Source organism: Dipodomys spectabilis, unplaced genomic scaffold (assembly GCF_019054845.1).
Source record: "Dipodomys spectabilis isolate Male_0828 unplaced genomic scaffold, ASM1905484v1 ptg000219l, whole genome shotgun sequence".
Classification (NCBI taxonomy): domain Eukaryota; kingdom Metazoa; phylum Chordata; class Mammalia; order Rodentia; family Heteromyidae; genus Dipodomys; species Dipodomys spectabilis.
Window position 1 is genome coordinate 2,896,056 of NW_024870896.1, and position 9,928 is coordinate 2,905,983.

The 9,928-nt window shown below is 43.4% G+C and overlaps 1 protein-coding gene across 2 annotated transcripts; it reads left to right on the forward strand.

Moving 5' to 3' along the window:
- Positions 1-440: 440 nt before the first annotated feature.
- LOC122122967 (melanoma antigen preferentially expressed in tumors-like) lies at positions 441-7,546 on the forward strand. 2 transcript variants are annotated; one of them, XM_042697411.1, is made up of 5 exons: positions 441-662; positions 2,633-2,699; positions 3,573-3,883; positions 4,328-4,936; positions 6,790-7,546. In XM_042697411.1, the coding sequence occupies exons 3-5, from the start codon at positions 3,588-3,590 to the stop codon at positions 7,334-7,336; spliced, it is 1,452 nt and encodes a 483-aa protein (XP_042553345.1). In that variant the 5' UTR covers positions 441-662; positions 2,633-2,699; positions 3,573-3,587; the 3' UTR covers positions 7,337-7,546. The 2 variants fall into 2 exon arrangements, with proteins under 2 accessions (XP_042553345.1, XP_042553346.1); XM_042697412.1 differs by having other exon boundaries at positions 3,578-3,883.
- Positions 7,547-9,928: the final 2,382 nt, after the last annotated feature.

The window sequence follows — 9,928 nt, forward strand, 5'->3', positions numbered from 1 at the left end:
ATGTCCCTAAAGGGAAATAGCTAGGGGAGTGTGTGTGTGTGTGTGTGTGTGTGTTTGGTCAGTCATGGGGCTTGAACTCTGGGCCTGGGCGCTGTCTCTGTGCTCTTCAGCTCAAGATGAGTGCTCTATCACTTGAGCCACAGCACCACTTCCAGTTTTCTAGTGGTTTATTGGAGATAAGTCTCACAGACTTTCCTGCCCGGGCTGGCTTGGAACTGTGATCCTCAGATCTCAGCTTCCTGAGTAGCTAGGATTACAGGTGTGAGTCACCAGCACCCGGCTACTAGGAGTGGTGTGTGTGTATGTGTGTGTGTGTGTTTTAGGATTGAAGGCCAGGCAGTGTGTCCATGAATAGACAATTCTCCTTCCTCAGGAACTCCTGAGATCTGAGACATTAGGAACGGAATATCCTGTTTTCTCCACTATCTGGTGCACTAGTGAAATGGCTAGGGGCTGGGTCTGGAATTTGGCTGCCTGGATACCTGAGTTCCAAGTTCTGCTTGGTCCTTTGTCAAGTCAGTGAGGTTATCTCCTTGGGTCCCCCTTTTCAGTCTTTTCCTCTGACAGGATCTCTACAAAGGATCCCTGAGCTGACGACTTTGGCACCCACTGTTCCTGTGAAGAACTGAGTGTAGCCAGTGTCTCAACTTCCAAAAGACAAGGTAATTCAGACAAACCTGAACTCCTTATCAGCTCTCAAAAAACCTGCCTTGTCCCTGGGGACAAGGATCATTATCTTTGTCCCACTAGTATCTTTATCCTTGGATAGTGTCAGGTATACATGTCCATACATGTCCATGCATTGTCTATGAACCCTAAGAGTTGATGTCTTCTGTCACTAATACAAAAATATTAGAGATAGGGTAATGACAAGGAGTGATGAGAAACGTAATTGCATACAAATACACATAACAAAATGCAAACACAAGTGGAAACAAACATAGACAATGCACACAGATACAGCCCAACACAAGAGAAGATGAACAAGACCAGGGCCATGTCATCTAAATGTTTATGTCCTCCCAAACTCATTATACTGCTGAAACCTCATTGAAAAGGTGATGGTGATAGTTATTTTCTAACTCTGTTTTTTTAACAAAAGATACTTTTATTGATGTTATTATTACTACTACTAGTATTTTTGCTGGTCCTGGGGCTTGAACTGGGCCTGGGTGCTGTCCCTGAGCCTCTTTGTACTCAAAGCTAGCACTATACCACTTGAGCCACAGCACCACTTTGGCTTTTTCTGAATAGTTTATTGGAGATAAGAGTTTCACGGGCTTTCCTCCAGGCTGGCTTTGAACCACGACCCTTAGATCTCCGCCTTCTGGGTAGCTAGGATTACAGGTGTGAGTCACCAGTGCCTGGCTCCCTTCCCTTTTCTTAATCTTTAGGTTATGTATCTAATTTTTCACCATTAACAAAGCAGTTTATGTATACAATGCATCATGATCTGTGTCATCCCTTCAACATCTTACCCCCCTTTCACCTATCCCTTCCCTTATTTTTCTCAATTCCATGGTATATACAATGTATTCTTGCCTGTATTCTCCCTACTTCCTTCATTCTTCTGTACTTTCCTCCTTGACCTTACGCTCCCCTCTTACAAATACCAATTTCCTGGTACTTCTTTTGTTCAGCTCTGACTTAGTCTTACTAAAGAATTATTTTAGCTCCCCATAGGATCTATTATACTTCAATTAATTCATTTGTAACTGCTTGCATACCAACGAGTGTGTTTACTTAAAGATTTATAGGTACATTCTACCACAAAAAAATCTCTTTTAATTACATATGGTATTTCAAAAAATAAAATAGTTTTTGTTGTTCCTCTTTTTTTTTCCTTTGGTCTTTGTGAAAGTAACTTCAAGAGGAGAACTAAAACTAAACCCGCTTAAAATGAAATCTTACCTTTTGAGGAAAATATCTGATCTGTGGGAATTTTGCTTGATAATATATTAAATATTTATTATATACCAAGTCATTATACTGTGTAACATTTATGATTTTGTGACTTTACAAGCTAGATTGTGTTAACAAAGTATCTTTTAATTACTTATGGCATTTTAAAAAGTAAAGTCTTTTTTGTTAATTTTCTCTTCCTTTTACTTTTTCTGTGAAAGTGACTTCTAGAGGAAAACTAAAAAGGTTTAGTATATTAGAACTCAAAACAACATGGTGATTGTAGGTAGTAACAGTATACTATATACCTGAAAATTAGTGACAGAATGGATTGAAGTGTTCTCATCAGAAATTAATGATGAGTGTGTTAAGTAATACAATATATTATCTCGATTTAGTCATTCTACATTGTTTACATATTTCAGAATATGATCACATAGCATATACAAATGTGGCCAGTTCAAAAGTATTACTTTGAAGAAAATGAAATTGAAGATTGTGTTTGCTGTGAATTACATGTTTCCCTCTACTTCTTTTCAAAGTGATAACTGTAATAGACATAGAAGTGATAGATATTAAAATAAACATATCAAATGTTTAAGAGTTTCAAATGCTAGGTAATACTTGTACATGGCTGTGTGTTTGTGTATGGATATGTAGGTTTTTCATATGAGGATTCTTGTATGACTTCTGTTCTGAACCTTTTCCTTCCTACCTGAATTATTTGCAGGAGCTTATAAAGAAGGCTGTGTTGTGTCATGTGCCATTCTCACTGATAATGTCCTTGGCTAATACAGGTAAGCACCCCTAACCTGAATATGAGAAATGATTCCAAAAATCTGAAACTTTGATTACCAGGAAGAGAAAAACTACCACAAGAGAAAAATTCTATACCATGAAAGTTTTCTTCATGAAGAAAAGTATTAAAGTGCTACATAAAATTACTTTCAGCCTATGTATATCAAGTTTGTAGAAAACATATATGAGTTTTGTTTTTAGACTTGAGCTCAACCTCAAGATGTCTTTTTTTTTTCTTTTTGGTAGCGGGGCCTCAACTCTAGGCCTGGGTGCTGTCCCTCAGCTCTTCAGCTCAAGGCTAGCATTCTACCACTTGAGCCACAGCGCCACTTCCAACTTTTTCTGCTTATGTGGTACTGAGGAATAGAACCCAGGGCCTCATGCATGCAAGACAAGCACTCTACCACTGAGCCACGTTTCCAGGCCCCAAGATGTCTTATCAGCAGATATTTCAAAGAACTGGGGTTCTAGAACTCCAGTCACATCTAGAACCAATCTTTGGTAAAACTATACTCTCAAATTTTTCCCCCTAAAGGAGCTAGATCAGCTTTGAAGCTCCTCAGAATTCACTTCCCAGAGGTGGCAGAATGAAGAGGAGCAGTGGGTGGCTATGGATGGGCCAGTGGTACTCTTGATGCATCCTGAGCTCTGGTCCAGATGCTTGTTCTGGTGCTGGCAGAGATCATGGCAGTGGTGGTGTGGCCACTGAGTGAAGAATGGAATAGAGTCCAGCAGGACTCTCCTGCTGTTACTAGTACAATGTTAGTCCTGGGTTGGTTCCTCCAAAGGATGGGAGAAAATGAAGTGGCTCATATGTTTAGCCTGACAAGGCTTCCTTTTTTCCATGCTTGTTTCCTCAACAATCTTTTCGGGGCAGATTCATCAGGATGAGCATGTACTACCACCTACCAACTCTTCTGGAGCTGGCTGCACAGAGCCTAGTGGAAAATGAGACCTTGGCCATCGCTGCTTTGGAGGAGCTGCCCGTGGACATCTTCCCACCTCTGTTCATGGTCGCCTATGCTGAGAGATGCAGAGAGATCCTGAAGGCAATGGTGCAGGCCTGGCCCTTTGCCTGCCTTCCTCTAGGGGCCCTGATGAGGAAACAGCAGCCTCACCAGGAAAACTTCCAAGCTGTGCTCAACGGACTTGATGAGCTGCTGGCTCAGGAGGTTCGCCCCAGGTGAGGAAGACCTACAGCCTAAAAGCACTGGGATCCTGAGCATCACACAGCTGGGGTGAGGGGCATATAGAAAGGCATTTGGGCAGTGACACTCAGGAAACAAATGCTAATGTCAGACAGGGAATGGGCCACCAGACAATGCCCAGGTGACTGAAGGAACATATATTCATTCTCTCCTAGTGTAGTTGAAGTTATGAAAAGCAGAAGCTGAAGGTATATCACCATAACTCAACGGTTGCCTTACACTTTCAAACCCCTGGATTCAAACCCTAGCACTGTAAAAGTAAGGGAGAGAAGAAGCAGGTACCAGGAAGGATCTGAGGGGACAATGTAGAGTAAAGAGCAGGGCCTCCACGAAGAATGGAGCAATTGATGTCATTTGCTCTTTGCCTGGATCTGAGACTCCTGCTGTCACTTTGCGTTAATTTCTGTTTTTCCTCACAGGCGGTGGAAATTACAAATGCTGGATTTACGCCTGAAAACACATCAGAACTACTGGACCATATGGTCTGGAACCAGGACTGGTCTGTGCTCATTGAAGGAGAGAGAGGATGTTCAGCTGATGAAGACAAAGGCAAATGTGGATGGTTCCAGGATGAGGGCCAAACAGCCTTTGGGTCGCATAGAGGTACTTGTAGACTTGCATCTAAAGAACGGCATGTATGACCAATTGCTCACCTCTCTCATTAGGAAGGTCAAGCAGAAGAAAGGTTTACTATACCTACATTGTAAGAAACTGAGCATTTTACCAATTCCCTTCCAAAATATTAAGAGGATCATGAAAGTGGTGCAGCTGGATTCACTCCAGGAATTGGAAGTGCGTGGATCCTGGAAATTGTCCACCCTGGGGATGTTTGCTCCTTACCTGGGCCAGATGAGTAATCTGCACAGACTCCTCTTCTCCCACAACCACACTTATCCCTACACGTCCCTGGAGGAAAAGAAAATGTATGTCAACCAGTTCCGCTCACAATTACTCAATCTGCCTCACCTCCAGGAGCTGTGTTTTGATTCTGTGTCTTTTGTGGCAGGCTGCCTGAACCACATTCTCAGGTAAGAGATGGCTACCTTGTTCTGTAGACCAGAGGAAGCCTTTCTTAATTTCAAGTAAAATAATGGGAATGTCTCTACCTAGAACAGACTATGCAAGCATGAATAACCCCAAGGAATCAACATATTTTGTTAGTCCCAAGTACGGTAGCAAATAAGTATACAAGTAAAGGTACTATTTAACTAGAAGTTGAAGTGTATCCTAGTCTCTTTTCTATTGCTGATAGTAGAACAGAGGATAAATTATAAAGAAAAGCAATTTAGTTTGACTCATAATTCTATTCCAAGGTTGAGCAGCTACATCTAGCAATGACCTTTTGTCTAGCAGAGTTCCAAAGCGATTCACCACCTATGGGAAAATCAAAATATTCGAGACATAACTACACATGGTGATACATGTCTGTAACTTGAGCACTTGGGAGGGTGAAGCAGTAATATCAGTGTTAGCCTGGGCTACATGGGGTGCGTGTATGGGTGTGTGTGCTTGAACTCAAGGCCTAGGTGCTGTCCCTGAGCTTTTTTGCTCAAGCATAACCACTGAACATCGATTCTACTTCCATTTTTTATTTGTGGTGGTTAAGTAGAGATAAGAGTCTCACAGATTTTCCTGCACTGAGTGACTTTGAACTTTGATCTTCAGATCTCAGCTTGATCTTCGGATCTCAGCTTCTTGTGTACTAAGATTATAGACATAAGCCACTGGTACGAAGCTCAACATGGCAAGTTTTAAGGCCTGCTTGAGTTACACAGTGAGAAATCATCTAAAAAAAAAAATGAACAGAAAAAAGTGGTGGTAAAGTCCCCATACCAGTTTATATAGTAGACCTACTGTTGAAATAACCCATTGCCAATTAATGCACTCATTATATAATTTGATTAACCATGGTTGAGAGTAGAGCTCTAATCATCCCCTAAGATCCCACCTGATACTGCTTCTTAATAGCACAGTGAGGGCTGGAATTCAACGAGAATTATAATGTTGAATAGAAAACAGAAAGTCCTATTTTTAAAAAAAAAAAAAAACACCGAAAGGGGGATTTAGCTTCAGATGGTTGGCTCTGAGAATTCTTCCTCAGGAAATGACTCAAAGTCAAAATGCTTAAAACTAAGTGAGGAAGCCATCAAAGAAAGAAAAGCCCATTGAACTTTGGATTTTAGTTAGTAAACTAAATCTCATCCATATTGAGATTGAGCCTGTCCCTTCAAACCACTACATTCCTGTCTATAAAGTGTTTTAAACTCCATAGAAACGAGTATGTGGTAAAGGTACGATTCTGAAGATGAGGGGTAAGGAAGAAGAGTGAAGAATTGAGCAGTGATAGGTTGTTTGCTGATCACAAAAGGACCTTCGTCTGCCCCCAGTAGTCTAGCAGCCCCTTTGATCTTTGCTGACTCTGCCCAAGTTTATCCTTTGTGTTTTCCAGTAGCTATTATTTCTTTTTGTTTTGTTAACTGTAAAGCTTTTCTATTATATTGCAGAAACTAAATTTCCTTGCCATGACATGACATAGGTTCTGGCTATTTTGTGTGCTTTTTTTTTTTTTTTTTTTGTCATTTTGGTTTGTGCTCACAATTCCTAAGAAGTATAGGTTTTACTATGCTCAGCAGATGAACAAAGAATGTGTTTGTGATTTCATGTTCTTGACACTGTCAAACAGCAAAAACAATGGAGAACAACCTTCAGCTACCCGCTGAATTGTTTAATTGCAACTCTTGAATTCAATGTGACATCCTGGAGGCAGACCATCACACAAACTTCTGCTCTGTGCCTCTCCCTGCTTGAGGCCTGGGTCCTGCCTACAGGTTGCCACCGAGCACCACCAATACCCAGCAGTAACTGTTCTGTCTCTCCTCAGGTACTTGAGGTGCCACCTGAAGATCCTCTCTGTCACCAACTGCCTGCTTTTGGAGTCAGATTTGATACATCTCTCCCAGTGTCCCCAAATCAGTGAGCTAAAGAACCTTAATCTAACCAGGGTTAACATGACCAGCATACGTGCTGAGTCCCTCCAAGCTCTGTTAGAAAGAGTTTCTGCCACCCTCCAGCATCTTAGCTTAAGTGAGTGTGGAATTACAGATCCTCAGCTCACTGCCATTCTACCTGTCCTGAGTCACTGCTCCCAGCTCATGACCTTTGACTTCTGTGGGAACCCAATCTCCATGGCCATGCTAAAGAACCTCCACCAGAACCCTAGGCTGAGCAAGCTATGCCACATGATATATCCTGCCCCACTGGAGAGTTATGAAGATGTCCCAGGTACCCTTCAACTGGGGAGACTCGCTCAACTGCACAACACGCTGAAATGGATGTTGCATGAGTTAGGGAGGCCGAATATGGATGGCTTTGGTCCCAACCCCTGCTGTCATTGTGGTCTCAGTACCTTCTGTGAGCTGAGCCCCTAAGTCCTGCCTGCTTAGCTTTGTTCAGGCAAATGGGCACTGAAGCTCAGAATGTGTTTCTAGAAAAAAAGCATAGAGGTCACAGTTGTTGAGATCTTTGGGGAGACATATTATATAGAATGATAACTTGAATCTGAATTTCTAGAGGGGGTAGAGTTACATGTAGGAGATGTCCCTACATGGATGGTTGTAATGAAATGGCTAGAAATAAAAAGAATATTTGTAAACCATTTGATACATTGTGTGACATATGAATCTGATTCACAGATATCTGGAATGTTTTACTAATTGAATAAGAAGGCATTGAGGATTCATGATGCTTACATACTCAGGGCTATATGAGGTTCAGCACAAGATCTCATGGAACTATTGATCATTCTTGCCGTGGCTCTCCTTGGGGCATTGGTTGCCTATTTGCCTTAGTTCAGGGGTCAGTCAGTGGGTCACTGCATACGTTATACTCCTCAGGGTCTGAAAGTTGCTAAGTGTCCAATACTGAATACCACTGGAATAAGGGTTCCTCACAAGGATCTCAATGCCACCACTGAGACCTTGTGTTCAGTCTTGTTTACCTTGATCCCTGGCCTCTGACTGAGTCAGTATAAGGCTTCACTGAGCAGGAGGTAAGCCCCAGCCTTGTAACTGAGCAGGTGAAAATTTATTCCAAGACTTTTAAATATGCTTTTCCTAATCTTTTAATGACCTACTTTTTTCACATTATTCTAACTTTTCTAAAGAGAGACCTCTTTCTTGGACCCTTTTCTCCTCAACTGATATGATATGTGCTGACTGGCTGAACATGTTACATGGTTCTCTAGCAAGGATATGTAGATGCTGTCCACAGGTGGCCAAAGCATAAGCCAAGGCTGACTATTAGAAAAGAGAAGAGGAAGAAGTCTGCTTCTAGCCCTACCTAGACCCTACCCTGCTCTGCATTCCCTGTCCACCATCTCTCCTTTGTTCACCATAAAAGACTTTGCACTCTTGATCTACTAGAAATGGGGAGCTTGCATCCATTACACTATTTCCTTCCATCATTCTTTTTCTGCAGAGTTCTCAGGAGAGCAGTGAAATGTAAGACCCTTAGGATTCTGATAGTAGTAGTAGAAAGACATCTACTTGGCAGATACACAGTAGTTTATTTCCTTACACCACACTTAACCCATGCCTGACATCCTGCTAGATCCTTTCTTGAAATTAGCTAGAGGCAATTAAAAACATCTAAGTTGCTCAATATCAGTGCTTGCCTAGCATACCCAAGAATCTGAGCCTATTGTCAACAACAAAAGAAATCAACTGATTTTTAGCAGCAACCTTACATCATATTTAGTATTTGTATTATATATAATGACATTCTCAAGTGGTCCTACCAAAATTCATGAATGATGTCATCTCCACTGATCCTCCTTGCCCTCTATCAAGCTGGTAGCAGGCCACTTTAGATCTAGTGAGATGCCCGGATATGGGCTTCCAAGAGTGGAGAGTCTAATACCTAATTAATCACCAAAATCTAGATGTAGAACTATGACTCAAAGTGGTAGAACACCAGTCTTTGAGCAAAAAAGCTAAATGAGAGTGCTCAGGAGCTGAATTCAAGCTCAAGCACTGGCACAATAAAAATAATTAGTGAAAGATAGAAAAATGACTAGATCTCAGAATTGTGATGAGTCTTACGGAGCCAGGTGGTTCACGTCTGTAATCCTAACTACTCAGGAGGCTGAGATCTAAGGATCGTGGTTCAAAGCCAGACCAGGCAGAAAAGTCCCAGAGAGATCTGACCTCCAATTAACCAACTCAAAAACCGGAAGTGGCGCTGTGGCTCAAAGTGGTAGAACAGCACTAGCCTTGAGCAAAGGAGCTCAACGATAGTGCCCAGGCCTTGAGTTCAAGCCCCATGACTGACAAAAGAGTAGTGTCTTATGGACTTTCCTGCCTGGGCTGGCTTTGAACCTTGATCCTCACATCGCAGCCTGCTGAGCAGCTAGTCGTAGGACTACAGCTCTGAGCTGTAGTCCTGGTGCCTGGTAGCATTATTTATAATAACCAGGAAGATCACACAAACTCAAATGGACATTAAAGGATGAATGGATAAAGAAGCAGCCTTGAGCTGAATAACGAACTTAGCTCAAACCCCGCTGACCTTCCTCTCGCCTCACTGCGGCCAACCCCACGTCGTCCTGCAAACCGCGTCGTGGCGTCTCCCCAGCCTCCGGGCCCCGCCGGCCTCGGGGCCCCGCCGGGCCCAGGAGGATCACCGCCCGGCCTGGCGGGAAACACGGCGGCGCCAGGAGCCACGAGGCCGCCGAGGCCGCACGGGCCGACAGCCAGGCCTGAGCCCCAGAAAGGACGCCCCAGGCTCCCGCGGCACACAGGGACGGGCGGGGGTTCCCGGGAGGCCTCCCTTCCCCACGGCTGCCCCTCCGCATCGCTTCCCCGTGACGGGGCCTCAGCGCGGCCTTGGCTCCGCTCCGGACCCGTCTCTCTCCTCCACGCTGCAAGGGCGGTCCCGGAGTAGCTGGATCTCCAGTCTGAGCATGCGCACCAGCCGTCTGCCCACTGCGCATGTGTGTCTCTGCTCCCCTGGAGGGTTCCAGG

Coding starts and splice junctions, on each gene's coding strand:
- LOC122122967 (XM_042697411.1), top strand. CDS start 3,588: ATGAGCATGTACTACCACCTACCAACTCTTCTGGAGCTGGCTGCACAG. Junction 3,884..4,327: donor GCTCAGGAGGTTCGCCCCAG/GTGAGGAAGACC, acceptor TTTTCCTCACAG/GCGGTGGAAATTACAAATGC. Junction 4,937..6,789: donor TGCCTGAACCACATTCTCAG/GTAAGAGATGGC, acceptor GTCTCTCCTCAG/GTACTTGAGGTGCCACCTGA.